This window comes from Callionymus lyra, chromosome 2 (assembly GCF_982586985.1).
Source record: "Callionymus lyra chromosome 2, fCalLyr1.hap1.1, whole genome shotgun sequence".
In the NCBI taxonomy this organism is placed as follows: Eukaryota; Metazoa; Chordata; class Actinopteri; order Syngnathiformes; family Callionymidae; genus Callionymus; species Callionymus lyra.
This window is the reverse complement of record NC_141819.1, coordinates 23474147-23497304: the sequence shown is the minus strand read 5'-3', so window position 1 is coordinate 23497304 and position 23158 is coordinate 23474147. Positions and strand designations below refer to the sequence as shown.

General features: G+C 41.7%; 1 protein-coding gene across 2 annotated transcripts in view; it reads right to left on the bottom strand.

The window, feature by feature from the left end:
• Positions 1-4150: 4150 nt before the first annotated feature.
• Positions 4151-23158, bottom strand: part of usp54b (ubiquitin specific peptidase 54b) — a 46724-nt gene continuing 27716 nt past the window's right edge. The window contains exons 9-21 of one of the 2 annotated variants that reach the window (XR_015710525.1): positions 22571-22720; positions 21945-22137; positions 21579-21761; positions 20425-20644; positions 19341-19733; positions 18752-18879; positions 18414-18572; positions 14977-15124; positions 11076-11782; positions 9250-9377; positions 9065-9190; positions 8796-8923; positions 7362-7456 (exon numbers count right to left, since the gene is read on the bottom strand). Coding sequence is in view for 1 of the 2 variants with exons in the window: in XM_087784200.1 (XP_087640326.1) it covers positions 7370-7456; positions 9065-9190; positions 9250-9377; positions 11076-11782; positions 14977-15124; positions 18414-18572; positions 18752-18879; positions 19341-19733; positions 20425-20644; positions 21579-21761; positions 21945-22137; positions 22571-22720 (2622 nt within the window). In the remaining variant the exon portion in view is untranslated. Of the gene's footprint in view, positions 7457-8795; positions 8924-9064; positions 9191-9249; positions 9378-11075; positions 11783-14976; positions 15125-18413; positions 18573-18751; positions 18880-19340; positions 19734-20424; positions 20645-21578; positions 21762-21944; positions 22138-22570; positions 22721-23158 lie in introns of both variants that reach the window. The other variant, XM_087784200.1, reaches the window with a different exon arrangement.

Sequence of the window (23158 nt, the reverse complement as noted above, 5' to 3'; positions counted from 1 at the left end):
GTTTATAGTAGGGCTGTTCATTGACACGATACGTATCACGATACGTTTGCGACGAAACCATACATTGCCATACTGTATGAACAACGATATGTTGTTTCTTTTTAAGAATAACAACACATTTTTCAGGCTTTTACAACAAAGAACTGAGCAAATACGTTTTCTAATCAAATGTGAAAGTACTTCTCAAAATATGAACTAAAAATGTAAACTTATATTAACAATGAAGTGCATTAACATCTCAAACAACCTGGAGCAACGTGCATTATTCTGTATCTGTCAGTGTTGAATTTCTTTCAACTTTAAACTTCGTTTTAAAGCCTAAATAAGTCCAAACATTAGCTTTAAAAGCTGCTGGAGCCTGGTGTATCCTTTCTTTTTCAGTCATTGGTGCCATTTCGCCCGTTTTGTTGTTACTTTGGGACGGAGGAAATGACGAACGCTGCCAACTATGAGTTTTAGTGCACAACACAAATGAATAAACGCTGTAGATATTTGAGCGTTAATTGTAAAATAAATCAACAAATAGTTGTCTTTTGTATATAAACTATCAACATATATAACTTAAAATAATATAATTAAAATAAAATGTTAGTTTGAAAGGTTTAAAAAAAAATAGTATATATAATTGTTTATACTGATACAGTGATATTGAATATCAATTCAGTATCGGGTACAAATACATTGCGATATATCATTATATTGATATTGTCTTTCACACTTAGTTTATAGTAATGTCAGAAATGTTGTTAATCAATCTAGTAATAACTCCTGTTTGGATCATTCAACAGACATTTATAATGGATATTATGGATTACCTAAAATCACTGTTTTTGTCAGTACATTGTCATAGATATTGATGTAAGAACTAAAATGATATTTTCAAGAAAAGATGGAACATGTCAAGATATCAGTTCTTACAAGAAACTGAAGTAATCGAGAAGTAAGAGATTTTCTGTAGATGTGGACGCATCTACTCAGAATTTGTTTATACTGTACAACAGGGGTCCATTTACAGACAAAAGGATGTGTACCACGGTCTACCACTAGGTGACCAATCCAATCCAGAGTTCTACCATCAACTCTGATCGATGTACAGATGATGATCAACACTGTATACTTGTGTCATTGATTATAGCAATAGCTGGATTATATCTTGAAAACATGCAGTTATACTCAACATGCAGACGCTTTAGTGATCGTTGCGATGTTTGGTTGATGTTTTCAGTTCTGGTTTCAAGTTTCTTTTCCACCGATGGTCAGCATATCTAGACATTTGACAGTCATTTCAGTTTTCTGCAAGGATGACAACAGAAGCCAATTTAGATTTCGTCTGGATACCAGACACTTTTAATTACGGAGAAAGACAACCAAGGCATTGAAATGCCAACACTGTCTGGAAGGAACATCAATGCTTTTAATGAGCCGACGGTCAATCGCGTTGTACATCCTATAACCTTGAATGAATGACTGATATTGTGCTCACATAGTTCTCTGTCTGGGTTGAATGGGTCTTAACAACATGGCACGATATAGTCCTCAGGTCCAGGGCTTGGTGACCACCTCGTGGGTATATCACTACCTCAGGAATCACTTTGATAAGAAATATGGTTTTCACTAGCCAGTGCTAGTAATGGTGACATTCTAGGGTTCATCTTGTACATGGACCTGGTCATCGGTCCTGCTCCTTTTGCTCCAAATCCTTCTCCTCCACTTAAATGCCGTCTCCATGTCTGACCAATGCTGCTGACATTTCTGCGAGCCACGACGACTGCTCTCAGCAACGTCTCATTTCCAAGACGTGAAGACTTGGTGTCGGCCGGTCTAATTAGAGATCCTCACCCCGGCGAACACACGAGCACGAGCACGAGCACGAGCACGAGCACGAGCACGAGCACGAGCACTGTGCAGCTCTGGTTTTGCATCAACTAATAATGTCACAAAAAAATGAGGGTTTTAATGCTGATATGCTACTGATGGTAATTCATGATCATCCTGAAAGATTTGTTGATATGTCACAGAGGCTAGTAAGGACGACGTAGATACAAAGTGATCAAACAAGCTATTTGGAAAAAAAAACCCAAGCCTCCAAATTAACTGCTTAAACACTGCACATACAAAACAGAGATGAAAACAATAGTTTTAACAATGTGTCTTCTCAGACTATAACTATTCAAGAAAACCATCAACATCATTTAGAGGACATTGATGGCTCTGCCTCTCATCTCAAGTATGTTTCTGACCAACATCTACAGATTCACATCTCACCAGTAGAATGAGAACACGCATGACTGAGGAAGGAAAAATGTTTAAGGTTTATTGTTGCTGTGTCTCAAATCGCATACTAGCGTACTCAAAGTTAGTATTTTTAGTGCGTAAGTGCGTCTCAATTCTTAGTATGCGAAATTTAGTGCGCCATGCACACTAAATTGGCGTACTAAAACGCCCACAAAACTGAGTATGGTTCGATGGACACTAACCATCCTAAACAGCCGCCATCTTAATGACGTTTTAAACGGAAGTTACGTCATATATAAATGCATATATATGCATATACTTACAGGTGCATTTTCCGCAGCAGTAGGAGGATGACACGTCTTTGGTGCTGATACCAGCTTAAACATCTCGAAAATATTTCGATTCTCATATTTTTTCTTTATTTCTTTTTCCAAACTTGCAAAACGTGCTGCCAGCAGGTGTCGGCGATAGCATTCCAACAGCTGGTTGAAATCCTGCTTAAATAGTAGTAGAAGAAGAAGCTGTCACCTCAATTTCGGTTAGTGCGTAGTGGCAGTGTTTGATTTGAGACATACTATCTAAGGAGAATTTGCGTACTAGTTAGTATGTACACTATCCTGATGCATACTAACTGCTAGTATACTAAGAGAAGTATGCGATTTGAGACACAGCATGTGTTTCAATGACTCTTTGATTAACTAGATTATTTATTTTATCTTCATCAATAAAGTTTTATCTATCTATCTATTACACCTACTGTAAATGTGACTTTGATCAGAACACAAGCGTTTTTTTTAGTTGTTTTTTGTAAAGAAACCATATGTTAAAAGAAATCACAAAAAAAACCTTTCTCACCTTTTCAAAGGTCTTCAGACACGTGATCTTGGGTAGAGTCTGACTTAAAATGAGGAATGTCACGTTTTCAAGATTCACTTTAAAATAAATTGTATCAACATATTTATTTTAAAATGTATCATCCAAATTCAATAAAAAAGTTTAGGTCAAAAAAGTCAGTGACTCTAATTTTCAACGAACTATTACCAAGTTTAGCAGGACATTGATGAACGCTGTGAGGGGTCAGAGAGACACTACTTACATCTAGTGGACAGGAGTGGAACTACACGCTGCAGCCTGCAGGGGTCTTTCTGCACCTGTAAATGTATTTCCATGCACATTTTTATTTTATTTTACATTTCCATATTTATTCGAACATTAATTGTCCTATATTTCCCCACCTTTAATTCCTTTAATTGAAATAGATAAGAAAAAATGATTTTTTTTTTTAGTTGTCATAATCTCCTCTTTATATTTAGTAAGTCTTTGTATACATATTTTGTTTAACATAAATACATTTCATAATCAAGGGAGTTCTGTGATATAAATTGCATAAAGCCAGGGACACAAAATACTACAGGCAGTCATAAAGAACCACCAGTTTGATACAAAGTTGCCCATTTAGTTTTTTTCATAGATTACGACTTCTTTAATTAATTTTCATGTTATGGATGAATGTTCCTCATCATGACGATATTTTGAACTTATTACTTTATAAAGTTCTCCTTCATCAAAAATCACAGCGAACGAGAGGTTACGAGAGCAAAATCCATTACATCATGTCTTCAATCCTCCTCCAGCCAGCTGTTATAAAGCCCCTCTTTATTTAAACAGCGAGTCCCTTGGAGTTGGAAACATCTGGGATTGATGACATACAGTGACGTATCTCAACGTTTGACCAATCACAGCAGAGCGGGTGTGGTTATGGTAAACAAGATTTCATCTCCAGAATAACAAAGTGTTTTCAGTGGGCTGGGCTTAAGATAATTTCCTATTGTAAATATTTCAACTAAAATAGTTTTGTAGAAAAGAGGTCAAAGATCAATCAAGATCCAAAAAAAATGCCTCAGACACAAACCTGTACGGTGGTTACGCCCCCCGTGGGAGTGCATTGGTAATAACTTTATTGCAAAAATACAGGTTCCCTCTTTCCCCGACCAACACCACCAAAGAATTGACATACACAGTCTCCACAAGCAAAACATCAGCAGTAGTTTGTCTCTCACAACACAAACTGCTAATGTTTACATTCATTCTTTGTCCTCTTCTTGTTGCTCTCTCTTGTATTCCATCTCAGATGCGGAACAACAAAGTTCTCCAGCAGCATAAACATGATGTCTCGTCCGGTTCTTGCCTGAGTCCACGAGAGGTTTTTTGGGGTCTTGGCCTCATAAAACAGGATCTTGAGGGAAAGTTGATTTGCATAGCGGACTCATGCGCTACAATTGGCTACATTCCCAAATCCAGAATTCCCCCCAAAAAACAGAAGTTAAACAATGAAATTGAAAGTAAAAACAAATAATAGAAATACATCCTCCAGTGAAACCTTTGGTTAAGTAAATATCAGTCACCTAAAATGGGCCAGTGATGTTGCACATGGTTAAATAGAATCTCACATGAATTCATAAATAGAGTCAGAGACCTACAGGAGAGACTCCCGGAGTTCCTCATTGACCTCTGACATTTTTGACTGGCTGAAAATATACCTCTACTATATATAGTGTTTAAATATGTGACATTAAGGGCTAAAGACGGATTTAGCATTTTACACCAGTGGCCTCGGTCTGACCTTGAGACCTTCTGTCGTGACCTTCACTCTATTATCCTTCAAAAGTGCACTTTCAGCTGCTTTCTGTGGGAAAGCTTTAAATTCGGTTTCCTCCGACCAGACGTAAAGCCAGAGACACGCGGTACCATCGGCACGACGAGTCAAACATCGTGAGCGATTGAAAGCAAAACACATTATGACAAACACAAGTTCATTCTCATGTTAAAGTGACGGGTGGTTGCACTAATGGGAACAAACATGGTCAAATGTAAAATCAAACCACCTTTTTCTGACTTGTTAGCACTTATGATGCTTCTGATTATACACATGTTTTAAACGGCATCACTCCTAGAACATTTCTTAAATATCCGATCTTAAGTTATTACACAAATAAACATGAAAGTGTTCTCTTTAATGTGTCCTAACAGTCATTATTTGACTTTTATTTAATCAGTGAGTAGAAAATCTACTAGAACTCAGATATAGACAATAAAGCACATTTAAGAGGTTCCTCAGAAACATTTTATCATCCCACAAACTTTGGCTACTTCTTATCTGTTCAATAGATTGTATATAAATATGAAATATATGTGAAGATACTCTCACCATGAAATGTGCAAAAACTGCATTGAAAAAAGTATGATCAGTGACTGTTGTGGGTCAAAGTGGGTTTAGTTATCTAAATATAATCATTTATACACGTTAGTAGGTCATAAACTCTTGATCCTATGTTAGTTTAAACAAATAAAGGCTCTTTTCGGGTCATTTTTTTTCTTCCTGTTAAAGTGATAGCTAGAGTTATACCGTGAGTCGTGGCCATTTAAAATTGAACCATCATAACAGAAAACATGAATGAAATAAGTCAAAATATTACATAGTGCTGCTTGAACAAAAGCTACATGGTCAATAAGTTGGATAGTCTCGTGGTCATTCATGAAAAACAAGTGTATAAATGTAAGTTTCCACAAACAAAATAAATAAAATGCATCCAGTACTTTGACATCGCTCCAATCTATTTAGTTAACAGTTAAAGTGATAACTACTGGTAGTAGACAGGTGTATTTAATATCTACATCAGGAGCTTGCAGTGTTTCATGTTATTGTAGCATGTTAGCCTTTTAGCTTCTGCTACCAACAAGCTTAAAATATAGACCTTTAAAAAGATTTTTCACAACGGTTTCTCGCGTCTGTAACGTCACTATTGACTTGAAGCCCAGACGAGCAGTACGGAGGTATTTGGATGTTTTTAAGTGTCTTTTTGGACGAGGATGACAAAGAAAATTAAATGTGTGACTGTTATACAGACTTACATTTCTGCCTCTCACTCCAAAAACACACGCATTACTATGAGAAAAATCCCAACTCTTGATTGACATGAGGGGGAGTAGAAAATTAAATTCACATTTTGGGTGAACTAAGACTTTAACATTTTTTATCCTCCATCTTCATGTGTGATCTCAACAATGTTCACACTCAAAATAGTAACTAAAAATCCAATCGATATTTTTTTATTTAACCTAGAAAATAAGGCAAACACTGTTAAGATGTTGGTTGTAATAGTTTGATAATTTCATAACTTAATTTAAATGAATAGAAGAATGTATCAACTTAAAGTCGTTTTAAAGCAGTATAAACACTTTTCATACTGCTTTAGCGTAGCCGCTAGCATAGCATCACAGAAGCTTTAGCATCTTAAATTTCAGACGGTGAAATGTCAGCGGCTCCTTCTTTTTTGGACCAAAAGGACAAGTAAGAAAGGGCTTTAAGGTAAATAAAGGCTAAGAAAAGGGACTGAAGTACTTTCCTTGTTCAATCTCCCAGAAGAAATGGGAGAGCGGTCATTGGTCAGCGAGCGTCGGTGGTCGTGGGAGGGGTCAGGGGTCAGGAACTCCAGCTAGACACTTGTGAAGTGCACTCCACTTCTAGTTCAGATGCAGACTCGAGGAAGTACAACTGTCAATATTACGGTAATTATCATGATCAACATTCCATTAGGTCTTATTCATGAACATACAGGTTTCATACATGAGTTTAGTCTGTACAGGACTCAAGAGTTCGAGTCACGCTGCAAACTAAAAGCGTAAACAAACATTGAAAAAAAGGAGAAGGTGCAGAACTTATGGCTGTCCGTCGGAAACAGACCCGGTTCGGCTCGTGTCGAATGCCCGTGAGGAAATAAGAGGCGTGGCTACGTTAGCCCCCCCGCCCCCTTTGAGCTGGGGTTCCCCAAATGTACGTGAGTCTGCAGAGCTCAGGTCCCAAACCCAAAGGACACCTCTGAGAGGGGGGGGGGGGCAGCAATAGTCTAGGGGAGCGGGCTGAGGTTGTATAGAGGGTCTGAGTGACTGCATAGACAGAGTAGAGGGTGGAGGGCAGGAAGGCAACGGGAGCTAAGCAGGTGCTGCAGGCGTCTACGTCGGTGTGCGTGCATTTGTTGAAGAAGCAGGTGGTTTTGGCGAGATCCTCCGGATTCAAGGCCATAGAGGGGGGGGCCAGGTCACGGCCCACCGCACGCCTGGAGGTGGGCTTCCGTCAGTCCTGCACCGCTGGACTGCGGTCAGAAGAAAGCTTGACCCCGGTCAGACACAGCCAGAAGCTCCCTGCAGGCCCCGCCAGCTCCTGGACCAGAGACAGAGAAGCAGGTTCACACTCGGGCCTGAAGGATCCGCAGCGTGTTCAGGATTAGCGTTCAACAATATCACCAAACAAGTGAAGATCAAGCAGAAAAAACTATTCAAAATGTTAAAGGTTTTATCTAATGAAAACAAAAAATAATTCACACATAAAGAGTTTCTGTTACAAAACATGAGCCCTTTCAGTTCAGAGTGACTTTAAAACTTTAACTTGATTTTCTGGAACTCCTGTGTTGTTCTAAGTATATATTTTATTGAATATTGTTTAAGCGCTTTGTGACCCTGGTCTGGAAAAGCGCTCTATAAATAGAAATTACTTACCTACTTACTTACCCAAATAGTCAGAAACAACATAATTTTTCAATTAAATTAGTCCTAATAAATTAAGTAAGTAAGTAAGTAATGGTTATTTGTAAGGTTAACACCCCCAAATGACAACTACCAGCGTTATGGAATTAAAAGCTTTTATTGGATGTCTAACAGTTTTCTATTTCACTCTCTATCAGGAAATCCACCTCTTGATTATCAACCTCATAATATGAGTAAAGATCCTCAAATAACTCCAGACTGTGTGATACACTGGACTTTAACTTGGCCACAATTTTTGTAAGTAATTAAGCATTTGTTTTCTTTCATATTATTTTATTCATCACTCATTTATTTGACAATTTAGACATCAAATCTACATTAATACAGCTAATGATGCTTCTTCTTCCTACATTTTTGCTCCATTTCATTTGATTGTTTTGTTTTTTTTGAACTTCCGGACACTTCTTAAAATGTGTTGACACAAAAAAGATAATTAAATCAAACTTAAATTTAACAACAGATAGAAAAAGGCTGATGATAGTTTATACCAGAGTCATTTACAGAAATCTATATACATACGATTTTATTCGTGTTTTGTTTTAAAATATATTGTATTAACATTATGTTTTGTTTAATTCATGAATAATTATTTACCTGATTATAATTGTATTTAATCGGATTATAAATATTCATAACAATTCTTTATTTATTCCAAATGTACTATGAAATCCATCATCATTATAAAACTGTCTTCAGGCAAAAAAAAAAAGAGGATTTAAATGTGTTCAAAAATGTGTTTTGATGATGATTTCCGCTGCATCTTCAAATCAAATTTGGCTCATGGTGGCGGCCCGAGTGAATAAAGCACATCCCCAGGACTCGGCCACATGCAAATAGGGGCTTACCCTACTTTTAATCCAAATGGTGGTGGCCGGCCAGCAGGCTAAAGATCCCTCAGGATAAATCCCTCAAATAAAATGCGATCTGATTAAACTTCACAGCTCAGCTCAGTTTACCTGTGAAGCGGTGGAGGGAGGTGGCGATGTGAAGGTGATGAGGTGGATGGATGATGGGATGGAATAGCGACAGGAGCTCAGGTGAGAGGAAGCAAGCAGGGGGAGGAGCTGACATCAGCCTGCTTCACCTTTGGAGGAGACAGAGACACAAAGGACGGAGTAAAGATGCCGATGGAGATCAAACAGCGAGACAGAAATATTGTCACGATGGGTGTAGTACAGCGTCACAACCACAGGGGGGAGGCAGAGCACCAGGTGGGCTCACTTACAAAGCTGCGAGTTGCGGTCAGGTGGCTGCGGCGGGAGGTCACCACTGTCCCGCTCAGGCTGCGTCCGATCCTCATCACGTTCTCTCCGTCACGTGACCCCACCCTGTAGTCCTGCAACATCAGTGGCTGCAGCCAGAGAAACAGTCAGATGGGGGGGTCGGTGGGGGGTTAGTGATCTAGACAACCTTGTTGAGGTAGGTGGAGGTGCTGGTGCCGTCTGACCCGTACACGCTCCTCTCCATGTCAGCACTCGGGGTCTTGGACCGAGTTTGCCCTCCGACCCTGGAGATCAGCCTCTCTGAGGGGCTGCAGCCTGAGACACAAACACAACATCAACACCACAACAACAACAACAACCTCAAAGAAGACTCTACGTTGGCATGTGTCCATTTGTATTTTAGTTATTTTGCTCACAGACTGATTTCAATGAGGTTGACAAGACGAGGTGTACATGTACTTTTGGTTGTTTTTCCAATTACCATCAGGATCCAGGAATCACAATCCAGGTGTAAATCAGTGACTTGACAGAAGCCTTACTAAGTGGATTAATATTTTTTGGTTGTTATAATCTATGTTGTAAGGTCGAATGTGTTTGTGCTATCCTTTGTGTTGTCCCTAGAATTACCTTGATCAAGAGACAACACAAGGCTTAAATCAAGTTGAATATGTTTAGATTTTAATTTCAAAATAGTCTGGATTTTTCAATAACTTTAACACAAATGTGAGGAAATGTTGGTTTTTCTGAATTAATTATGATACTAATTTAAGTTAAAAATAAAGACATTTAAGATTAAATTAATGTATTATTTTGTCCCTCAATTGGTCAAAGTAAAATGAACTATTTGTTGTTGGTATGTTTTATAATACAGACAATCTCAACATTTTATTTTTATTATTTATCATTTGTTAGATTGTAAATATAGTCGTTTATTTTACTACTTAATTTGCTCTTTTTATTCCGTCTTTTATTTTTTTAATCTCTTGTACCACAAACTAAAATAAAAAAAAAGGTTCTCATTTGATTTATATTTAAATGCTTGAGTTAATGTTGTGTATGTGTGTGTGTGTTTGTAAGTAATCAAGTAAGTAAGTAAAGCACTTTTGTAGACCAGGGTCACAAAGCGCTTTAACAATCAATAACAAAGTTAAAAGTTAAAATATATACTATAAAAGATCAAGACACATAAGACAAACACAGGAGTCACAGAAAATCAAGGGAAAGCACAAATCAAAATGTCTAAAGATGTTTCTTGAAGGAGTCAGTAGATCATCAAACACAGAGGGAGAAGAAGATCGTTTCAAAGCTTAGGAGCAACAGCCTGGAAGGATTTCTCTCCTCTGGTCCTGAACCCTAGTTCAGGAACCATCAGGAGATTCTGATCCACAGACCTCAGAGCCGGAGCCCAAGTCGACCATGAATAGAGCCAGAATTTTAAAATTGATCCTGAAAGAAACTGGCAGCCAGTGAAGAGTTTTAAGAATCGGGGAAATGTGAGTTCTTCTACCAGAGCTGGTCAAAATTCTCGTTGCAGTTTTGCATTAACTGCAGGAGAAAGCTTCTTGTTTAGACACAAAAACAAACTCTTACAATAGTCTAAACGACACAAACACATGGATTATAAACTCACGATCAATCATTTTCCTAAGTTTAGAGATTTTTCTCAGTTGAAACAGTTTCTGGTCAGTTTTCTGCAGTGTTGAACAAGAGACATGTCTTTATCAAATACAACACCCAGGTTTCTCAGGCCCAGTTTGACAGACTGACCTAAGTCACCCAAGTACTGACTCAACCCTGGAATCTTATCATCAGGAGCAATCACCAGTTTCAGTTTTGTCCACATTTAGCTGCAAAGTGTTTTCACTCCGCCATTGTTTGATTTCTAGCAAATAATTGACTAAGCTGCTATTTATGTGCGTGTGTATGTGTGTATATGACTTTGTGTGCATGTGCATGTAAACGTTTGTGAACATGTGCATGTGTGTGTAGGTGCTTTTATGTGTGTGTATGTACCTGCTCTTCCAGCCTGCAGACTGGCCTGGTAAAGGGAGTCGAGCTCGGACAGTTCCGCCACCTCCTGGTCACAGCTGGGACCGCGGCGGCGCTCCGTGGCGTGGTGCTGGCAGCTGTGGTGACGAGGCGACGACTGGCAACTGTTGCTGCAGCTCTGCCTGGACGGGTGTGTCTGGACGGGCCCGCAGCGGTCCGGGGGCGTGTCGTACGGGGTCACCACGGCGTCAGGGCGGTCCAGACTCCAGGAGGACCAGTGACGGGTGGCGCTGGGATTGACCGCCTCCTGGGGATCGGGCTCTCGGGGCTGCCGGAGGGGAGCGGCGGGTGTGGACGAGGGCGGGGGAGAAGGGGGTGCAGGTTCTAGGTGTGCGGAGTGTAAGGTGTGCGTGTCCCAGAAGCGAAGGGGAAGCGAGGGCAGAGAGATGGCCAGGTGCTTCCCTAGAGGTCGCACGCTGACGCCGCCCGCCTGCAGCAGCTCGCACAGCCTCACCCCGCTGCCCTCGCCCGGCTCCCCCTCCTCACCTCCACCCCTCCCCTCCGCCCCCTGACTGGAAGGGGCGCAGGGGTGAGTGATGCTGAGGGTGAGCGAGGACCGGGGGAGTGGGGGGCGGTAGGGAGGAGGCGGAGGTTCAGGGTCCTCGGTGGCTCGCTCCTCTTCCTCCTCCTGATTGGGCGTCAGCAGTACTTGGACCGGGACAGGCTGTTCACTGTGGAAGAGAGGGGGGGGGTGGTGTCAGCCGGATGAATAAAACACTGACGTCAGGTGAGTTACTGCATGGAGGGAAGGTCAGGAGGTGAACAAGCCAAACACACGACGGTCCAGCAGCAGGTCTCAGCCATGATGCCTCTCATGCTCCACAGTTTCCACAGACCCTGTGAGGCGTCAACACTCAGCTCAGCGGACGCCGTCTCACTTTATTGATCGGAATACATACGTGTCGATATGAGGATGCTGATCATTAGCGGTCACACACACGCACGCGCACGCGCACGCGCGCACGCGCACACGCACACGCACACTCACACGCACACGCACACGCACACACACGCACACACGCACACACACGCACACACACGCACACACACGCGTGTGTGTCTGTAAATCGGTTTATTTTTCATGCAAGTGTGAGTGTCAGTGAGCCCCCCTTCCCCCACATTAACTCTCCTGTTGCCTTTCAGCCTCAGTAATTACCCAGCAGCCTTTGCAGCAGCGAGCTATAAATCAGCAGCTTGTGGTGATCAATAGAGGAGAGGGAAGTAATAAAAGAGGCTGAGCAGTCGCCCTCTCTCCCGCCTCCTCCTGCTCGCTCCCCTCAGCCCTGCGTTCTAAACCTGCTCTCGGTTCATACACTTGAACTTAACTCGTCGTCCAACCTGTGCCCACAGAATCCAAGCTGTTGTTCGTCCGACTTAAACTAAAGAAGCTTTCTTGCCATCGCCATACTCGAGTACTCAGGCCTAACAAAAATCATAGTGGCCATAACTTTACGACCACCTCTCTCACAGCACGAAGACTATTCTTCATTCATGCTTGAAGACTTTTGTGTTCTTTGCTGTCTCATCAGATGAAAGACATGTTTGGAGACTTTTTTTTAAATCCAAACTCTCTCATTTTGAGTTAATTAGACATGTCCATAATATGGCTCAGCGGCTCTTGAGTAGATATAATGCGGCCTGTAAAATACATACACACCGCATTATAATAATAATACAAACTCCATTTAAACTGAAAATAAAGACACCACTAAGTAAAGTGTTGGTGATAATACGTTAATACTGAAACGTTTTTTTATGAATGTGTGATAAGAACAATAGAATGAGATGATGTCACTGGTAACATTTGACTCCTGTTCGTTTTCACTAAATGTGCATCAACGGTGTCTTAGGTCCTGGATCTAGATGTGCCAGATATATAGAGGACATGTATCTCAACTCTGCCGGATTCTGACTCATTAATCATAGTTTTAAACATTTGTCTTAGTAGTTATTAAGAGGTGGTTTTATATCATTTTATCACACTTTGATCCAGCGTTGATTAAGTAAAGTATGTATGTAGTTTGGGATTTCATTCTAATGTAAACATGTATATTATTGAAAGTTTTTTATCATTCTAATCAATTCATTCAACTCACTTGAGCTTGTGTTTCAACAGTCCAGAGAACACACACCACTACTAACACACTTGTGGACAAACACTAAAATGTGTACATGATCTGTGCAAATTACTGAATATTTCAATGTCATTGTAAATTAAAACATATATTTTGTAGTCACTTGTACCAAGAACATGTTAAGTCCCACAATGATTTAGAATCTTACCTATGAATTTAAAAAATATGACTACTATCTTTATTGACGTCATTGTTGAAATTATACCCATAGAACTTATACTATACGTTTCTTAAAATGACAGTACAATCTATTTTAAATGTACCTTTAAATAAACAGCAGCAGTGTTGCTAATGTTGTGTTGGTGCTCCATGTAAACATTTATCTAACAGCAAATTCATATAATAGTAATATTATTAGTAGTAGTTATTGTTGTTGTACGACTGTAACAGTGTTTTATTGTAATTAAATATCAATGGCTAACAAAACACACATAAAGTTTAAATGCAAAAATTATAAAATAAATAAATGGAATTGTCAAGTAAATGTTTTTTTTTTAAGATATCAGTTCTTAAATTAAACTCTTATGATCTATAATTATTATTATCATTATATTTGTTTAAAAAAATGCACCTTTAATTGAATAAAACAAGGTGCAATAACTATTTTTGTGACTTTTCCTCCGATGCTCTATATATCAATTTCAGGGTTACTCTGTGAACATGTGTACGCTGTTGTCATCACTTCGTAAAGTTGTGTATTTCACTGATTAAATGCAAAAGGATTCAAAGACATCATCTTCCTTGTGTAAAAGGCAGTGGAACATTAGATTTGTCCTCCTTTAAACTTTCTCTCCTGCACAGATAAACTCTTCCCTCGCCTTCCTCCTCTCAACACGACCACATCAGACGGTGAAACTCGCAGCAGCCACGAGCACGAGGCCAGACACACCAAAGCTCAGGAAGTGTGATCGCGATTGCTCAGCAGCTCACAGGACACAGACACACCGACAGCGCTAGGGTGCAAAGAGGAAGCAGGAACCTTTGTAGAAAACATCAACCACGGGAAGCAGTGAAGCAAACGAAGAACATCACGGACAAACATTTTGACTGCAACGAACACAACCAGGCTGAGAAGTATGTGTAGAGGTGTGTGTTTGGAGCAACAGGTAAACACACTTTCTGATGCAGCGATGATGTAGATTGTTCCATATGAGATTCTAGGACAGCAGGAATCGAGGACACGCGCTCCAGTGTTGAACGAGAGCACAGCCCTAACACTGCGACACGAGCTGGACCAACACACCCACATTATCAAATATCAGCCTTAAAATAACAGTTTTACTTTCTCAGCTGCTGTCGTGATGCCATCATGATCGCGTCGTCACACCGCAGATATTTCAATCCATCATGTAGTGCACGTGTGTCAAACTCAGAGTGCAGGGGCCAAAACTAAAAGCAAAATAAAACAAGTAGCTATTTGCTAGCATCGTGACATTTACACAATGATTAAAGGTTTTCACTAGAGATTATTAAAGGTTTTTAACAAATAAAACTAGTCTGGCCGATTCATTTTTAGATGGAGGGCCACAAATAGACGTGTCAACAAACACACGGTACAGTGTGTTCAACATTTTGGCCACTTGTGAGTTTGACACCCCTGAGATGGTGGAAGCGGTTCATGAGCAGCGGGTCTTAGATGGGCTCGGTTGTGGTCACAGACAGGATGGGAGACTGGTGATGATTGCTGGGAGGGTTGGTGGTGGGGGTGGGGGGGCAGACTTAGTCGGTACCTGTGGGTCCCCTGTGGGTGGGCGATTCCTGTCTCCCGTTCCATTTCCTGTTCCTGCCTGCGTTTGATTGGGCCCCCAGTGCTCCTCATGCACGCAGCTACAGCCAATCCGCTGTGAGCGTTAGCCTCATGCAGGGGTCTGAGCACAGCTGAGGACGTTAACAGAGCGGGAGAGAAGACAGAGATAAAAAGGAAGGAAAGGTGGACCAGACAAGAGTGGAGGATGGAGACCACAGGAGACAAAGAAAGAAGAAGCAGAAAAGAAAAACGTGGTTATGAGGGGGTCGCATGCTCAACGCTCCGTTACTTCATTCAAGTCTGTTCACTGCACAAATAGTGTTGCAGAGATGCACGACCTGCCTCGTTGAACTAATTTCATTTTTGGAGATCGTAATCGAGGAGCAAATTAGGCAAAACATTGATATTTTAAACTGTTCAGTGAAACAGCACGTTTTCCTGAGTTAATGTAGCCTTTGTGAAAGTGAAACGTTTCTTTACTCCTTTTCTTAATGATTCATTAATTGATTTATTCAATATTTGTTTTTCATTTCATATAATGGGAAATACTTACGGGACAAAAATTAATGTACGCTTTTTTCAAAGCCATTAAAAACGTTTTGTTCACAGTTTTTAGTTTCCTACCTATTATAGGTGAAGGTAAAATATTTCTAACCCACAAAACTATTTATTTTTTATGTGTGTATTTAACGTGTGTATTTAACGTAACGTGTAACGTCTTCAATTTCAAATTTCCAATCTTTAATATACTGCAGTTGTGTCATATTAAAATAATGGTGTGATATTACATTTTGACATTTGAAAAAAATCTGAAACGTCACATCTCATGAGATCAATTTACACAATAGAATATTATTTTTGTGAATTTTGTCTGTGTATACCTGTCGGCAAAACAATCAAGAGGCTGTCGTCAAGCTTTGCAACACTGTCAGGAGTGAAGTGAGATCAAACTCATGGTTAATAAGTCAATAGTCTGAGATGAGAAACCTTGAGGCTGCGTTCATAGAGGCCACTAGATGACGGATGACCGTTTCAGCTTTTTACGGCGCAGCCTTGTGAACGCACCCTGGGATGATGGGGTGTAAGTTCATTAAAAGAACAGGAGACAACAGGACCGCTAACACCCAGAAATGGCCGCGTTAGAGCGGGAACCGAGGCCGGATGATGGCAGCTCTGTTGTCGCTGGTGAAGTGTCCTCTAAAACGCTGAGGCAGATTGTTTCGGAGCCCGTCTGTGACCATCGATACGACTGTGGGAAACCAAATTCTCTTATGTAATGGCAGTGATAGTGATGCCATCTGTCCTTTCGCCAGTTGTCCTTTCACTTCATCAAGGTTGAACACAGGGATGTGTGTGTGTGTGTGTGTGTGTGTGTGTGTGTGTGTGTGTAAGAGAGAGAGAGAGAGAGGCAGAGTGTGTGTGTCAAGTTCAAGAGGCTGAACACACTAAAGCGCACACAGTAGGACAGACAGGACACAACAAAATAATCCCTGATACAGATTTAGTTATAGCTGAGCTGGTGAAGAAAACATGCACACCTGCAGTTTGAACACACACACCAACACACACACACATCAAAGAGCAGCTTTGGACCAAAATTGGACGGATGAGAGAAACACAAGGGCGGAATGATCTTTGAAGGCCGACATAACTGGCTTCATGGATCGAGGTTGTGGATGGAAAATGTGTTTTAACCGAAAAATATCAGTTAACAACATCGGTGTCTAGTTGTATCCCTAACACACATTTGAAACTAACACACACACACACACCATACTGGGGAAGTGGGCTCAAGTTATTTAGATCGACAATGGAATTCTAAAATTAATTGGGTTTCGATATTATGATGAATAACTATTAAAGAAAAACATCTTGTTTTTTTTACTTTTTAAGTCTCACTGAAATATATCTGACGATCAACATGAATTATTTGTAATATGAGTTTTCCTTTGTTAGTGTTATATTATCATCCACCATCATAACAATATAAAACAATTCTAAATAACACCTTCCATCTCATGACCAAAGGCAGGAAGAAAGTGAGACATACTCGATGGCAGGAAAGGATCCAAAAGAGAAAAGGAGAATAAATAATTGGAAATGAAGAGGTTACAAAAGAAGAAACAAGGGAAAACGCTTCAAAATAAAAAGAAGAATTATACAAATGACAAGGAGATGAGAAGGAAATAATGTAAGACACTAAGACAAGAAGAAAGAAGACATGAACACAGAAAAAAAGAAAGACAGATATTAGTAAAGGCAGAAAAAGAGACAAAAAACGAGAATAAAATAATTTAAATAATTAAAGAAATCACTGGAAGAAAGAAAGAATGGGCGGTAGAAGACATGAATATTAATCATGGTGGTGATGAGGGACACAGATGAATAGAAGAAAGGAAAGGATGATGTGATTGAAAACTTGGAAAGGCAAGAAAGAAAAGTATGAAGATGGATTTAAACAAATGGTTAAGGGATGGAAGTAGAGGAGGAAGGACAGAATGAAGGATCGTGGTCATGAAGAGGAAAAGATCAATGTCAGGATGGAGAATTAAAGAGGGAAAGAATGACAGAAGAAAGAATTGAGGAGGTGGAAAAGTGCAGAGGAGAGCGACGGAGTGAGAATACATGGTGAAGGAAGAGTCTGTGAATCAGCTGCTGGAATAATCTGATTGTTGTCGATGATGCAAAATCAATTCATGTCAGAATCATCTTGTTCAAACGACAACTTCAGGATTTCCAGGTTCATCTTACAAAAATACACAACGATCTACAGCTGCAGCGCTGAGAGATGGAGGGAACACAAACATCGACACATGAAGAGAAAACCACTCTTTTTGTCACGCCGGGGGATTTGAGCGTGTTGGAGCTCAGCATCAGCATCACTTAAACCAGAGCGCACACACACACATTCACACACACACACGCGACTTGAGAGGAGATGATTCAAACGGAGGATGAGATGGAGGTGAAGACAAAGAGTTCAGACATCAACACACACGCCCGACACACACACATGACTGAATCGCAACGAGAGTTAACAGCACAGACTGTCTTGGGACTTGTAAAATGTTGATCGATCCCCGAGTCATTTTGAATGTCAATCTTATGATTATGTTTACATTTATTATAGCGACAAGAACCTGGAAGACCAGCCAGACATTAGAAATGCATGTTTACAAATGTGTATTTCAATATTTTTACTTATTAGTTGTTTTTTTATAAACACTCGCTTCATTAGTTTTACTCTAGGATTTATACTTTTGTCTCTGTCTTCATAATAAAAAATATTTTTATCAAAATCCTCTCATTCTTTCAGCACTCACTGATTGTACAGGAAGTGAATGAGTCAGACACAAACATGTCCGTCTCCATCTTTCTCACCCTGTCTCTCTCATCTCTTTCCCCCCGTGTCATCCGTACCCTGGTGTTGGAGCTGATCCAGGTCCATGAACTTGCTGGGTTTGGGGTTGAATCCGACGGCCGCCTCCTGCTCCGCCTCCCTCCTCTTTTGCTGCTCCTGCTGCCGGGCTCTCCTCGCCACCTCCTCCTGCAGCTCGTCCAGCTCGCTGCGCCCGGAGCCTGGACGGGTCAACCACAGTGTTAGCCTTTCATGCTAATACGCTAAAATACATGAAACTATTAAAGCAACGATGAAGAAATTCTTCAAGTAAAGATGGAGTAAGAAGGGGCAACAATAAAATGGTATAAAACAGAAAAATATTTGCATAAATTATATTAAATTTCCCGCCAGAACTCACCCATGGTGGTGCTGCAGACCCAGCTCGGTGAGGGCAGCTCCTGCAAGATGGCGCCACTGCTCTTTGACTTGGGTACGGAGCGCCATGACGGTCCTGACATCAGCACTCTCTTGTGTTGCCCCACGTCCCTGAGGAGAGAAAGTGAGACCAAAACCCAAAAAGAGCAAAAAATAAAGTAAAAATACCATCATAGATGCAGGTATATCAAGTTGTAGACAATGGTTATCTCCGCGGAAACATTTGCGTTAGCATTAGCATGACAGCCGGCTGCTGTGGTGGAAAAATCAAGCTGCTCTTGAGAAACTATAAAAGGACCCAACGGTAAAGTGGATGAAATTAACTTCTTCCTTTTCATGTTGTTTTTTCGATGCAACCGTCTCCATGCAAAAAGACGGCGTCCCAAAGCTAAAGAAGTTTTCGGAACGTCAGGATTTTGTTCCTAATTCCTGCTGTGGGGACGCGTACAACAACGATTCATTCCCTGAAGAGGTTCCCGGAACTAAAATAGGGCGAGAGCAGCTATAGTGAATCAAAGTTTTTCAGAATGAACTTGTGCATCCTGGGTAGAAAAAAGAGTTTAGTTTGCTACCTGTCAGGGCTGCTGCTGTTCCTCTCACTGCTTTCGTATCCGCTCTCCATCCTCTGGATCAGACGTGGCTGGTGCTCCACCCCTCTGAGAGGCTGAGGGGCAGGGGGGCCCATAGTCCGCCCGCCACCCACAGACCTTGGCTGTCCGACCAGCCCGAATCCCGTCTCCAAATGCCCGACCCCTCTCCTGGCTAGTTCTGGAGTCGCCGGCTTGGTGGGCGTCGCAGGTCTTTGCAGGGGGAAGCAGGGCTTTGGTTCTGGAGGGAGGGACGGGCCCGGGAGTGTGTGGTAGCCCACGCCGCAGCCTCTGGGACTGTGGCGGGAGAAGATGCTGTCGATGTTCAGAGCCTCGCGTCTGGGCCTCCAGGTCGGTCTGTAGCAACCTCCAGAAGAACTGCGGAGGAACATACACATGTGTTACGTTACATTTGTGCTCAAAATTAACAAGACTCTTCATTAAATTCACTACAAGAAAGATCATCACTGATCAGCCATCCCTCTCCCAGTCTTCAGATCCATTATTGAGAAAATAAAACTCTTTGATAGCCCTCTTTGGTGTTTACGAATTATACTTTATTAATGTCTTTTTATTTATTCATTGTATTTTATTTCTATATTCTGTAACAGAACAAATTCCTGTGTTGGAGATAAAAGTTAACTGATCCTGAAAATAATTCTTAAATGATAAAAAAAAACTTTTTTAACCCTTTTTCTCTAACTCAAAAATAACTTCCACAATTGTAAGTATGTATGTATTTATTTATTCATCCAAAACTACATTTGTTTCCTTAATGTCTCTCTGTGAGCGATGTCTGTGTGTTCTATCATTTAATTCATCATTTTGACTTCTACTATCATTTTTATAATTCATTAAATGTACTTGTTTTGGACGCATGTCTGGCTTTATAATTATAATACGTTTTACACCTTCAACATCATATGGTTATAAAAAAAACAACTAATATTATGTCTTTGTTACATCATCAAGTAACTTAGCTTTTCATTACAGTTATCCAGAACAACACAAGAGGTTTAAAACAAACCACATACTTTAATGTGTAGCAGATTAAACGCCGGATCATTACCTGGACTTGCTCTCACTACTTGTGCTCTCATCCTCCCAGTGCGGCCCCCCAGTGCCGCCCTCGCAGCCTCCCACTCCTGACGAAGAAGAGGAAGACAGTGGACGAGAGGAGGAAGAGGAGGATGTCAGCGGGCGACGCGACGAGAGGAGGAACACGGCCGTCTCCTTGTACTCCTGCAGAGGAGGAGAGGGAGGGACGGGAGGACCCTCCACTGCTAGATCTGGAGGGAGAGGAGGGGTGAAGGTTGTATTGATAACGGTGCAGTGGAACCACCACGAGACGCCTAATTGGAGACTTGGATGTGGTCGATGACGAAGCACCACAGCAGCAGTTTTAATGAGTCTGACAATAACAGTTACCTGCAGATTCAACTTTGGTTGTGTCGACAATTTCTCAACGAAAAACTCTCAACTCTCTCTATTGGCCGTTTGCTAGTCTTAGCTAACTTATAATTAAAGTCATTGATCAATGACTACCGGATACATCGACAATAATTATGGGATTATTGCATCATTCATCTGGATTTGACAGAATAGAATGTGGCTTAAAAAAAAGATGATCTCAACGTGTGATTACATTTTTATTATTACACAATGTGTTCTCAGAAATAATGCTACCAAAGAACACACACACACAGAATCTACTTCATTTCTGCAGTTTAATATCATGTTTGTGGAAAATGAAAAGCCTGTGGCGACATTTTTCCATCTTGTAGGCGTTTGGTGTGATGGGTCACAAACCACCTCAGCATCCACCCACTACAGCACATGTCTCAAACTCATGGCCTGGGGACCAAATACCACCTATAAAGTCATTTTATACGGCCCGATGGATGTTAATCGCAACATTAAAGTAGATTAATGTTCATGTGTTGTGAACTATAAAGATGTCAGTGTTCAAGATAAGATTGTAACATGGATTATGCATCATAAGAGTGACAAAGAGATAATTAAGATAGTTTGAAACTAAGAATAAAATGACAATAATCATGATAGAGTGACTGTTCGTCCATCAATGTTACTGTAGTTAACAAGTCTTCACCTCAACGTCCCTCAGTTAAACATTCTTGAATGATTCCTGTCTCTTCTGCTGATCGTGTCGTCGTCTTGTTCGTGTCCGGCTCAATATTAAGCATCGACTGAATAGCGGATTACCTCTGGTGTCGGTGCCGTGGAACTTCGGGCCGACGTCGTAGTTACAGACCACGGTGTTCTGGGAGTCGCTGGAAAGGTGGCTGCCGGTGGACTGGTGCAGCGGGCGGCTGCGTGACGTGCGGTGGCTGGAGCTGTCCGTGGACGAGTCCGTCCGGGTGTCGCTGGATATCGAGGGCTCTCGACCTGGACGGGAGCGAAGAAAAAAGCTGCGTGACCTTTAACCCCGGCCACATATGCTCTCGGCCCAGTGCGCGGGAATAGGGCCACAGAATCACTGGTTGCATTAGCGGGCCGGAGCGCTAAAGCAGTGACCCCGCCGCCCCTCCGGACGACAAACACGGAGTAATCTGATGTGATCTGATGTACCAGAGTCTTCGCTGTCGTAGCCGGCCTTGCTGCTGCAGTGCTGGAGATCCAGCTGTGGGTTGGAGCTGCTACACGGGTTGGCGCTGTCCTGCAGTATCACCGGTGTCCCACGGGGGTCAGCATAGAGCAGCAGCAGCGGCTGATAGTGGCCTTTGATACAGCGAGACACTACGTCCTTCCACTTTGGGCCGATCTTGAGGTGAGACGGGACAGAAAAAAAGGAGCCACGGAATTATTTGTATGGACATAAATGAAACGAGGAGACATTCATTTAAACACACACAACGTACGGACTCACACACACGTGTGCCTCTGTTAACACTAACACTGCTGCGACACTATTTAAAAAAAAAAAAAAAAAAGTGATCATAAAGGTCAAACAGAAACTTTTACATTTCTGCTCTAAACCCGGACATGCTTTGACGTGCAGGAGCCGCAGCTTCAGCAGTCGAACCCGGACTGACGTCTAAACAGCATCTTAATCATCGACCCTGCAAACGCTGCAAAAGAAGTGAGCATGCAGCACCGGAGACACATCACGAGTGCAGCAGCTACTGTACAGCGCCTCCTCCCCCCCCCCCTTGCCCCCCCCGTGATGCAGCATGCCGACATTCACTGTATGTCACCTCCTTGACGTGCGCGTCATCGAAGTACATCCATTTGCGGATCTTGGTCTGGAAGAAGAAGGTGGAGTAGTGCTTGCCATAGTAGCACACCATGCCCACCAAGTAGAGCTCTGCCTGGCGAGCTCGCTCCTCTGTCACGCGGTAGAACAACTACGGAGAGGGAGCGGGAGGGTTGGGGGAGGAGACAGGGAGATGCAGGGGAGAGAGGGAGAGGTGTGCAGTGGGCAGGAGAGAAGACACAGAGGAGTTAATGTGGACACCTTTTCACACACACACACACACTCGCCGGCGTATGTGCTGAATGCAGTAATTCTTCACAGAAGGTGTTTGTTCAAACTGCTCGCTCTGCTGCAGCTTGTTCTGCTGCTTTGAAGCTGGAATAAAGTCACTTCACCAGCAATATGTGCTTCATTAGAATAAGGTTCAGAACCAACACCACGTACATTCAAACATGCCTCGTTTCTTTTTACAAAGGCACCAAAGCACTGTAAAGTCCTTTCTCAGAGCTCCTGAGACCTGGGTTAGGCCCCCGGACCGACTCAACACTGTGTCACTTAGTCCAGAACCACCTCTAGCGTGTCCCCTCAA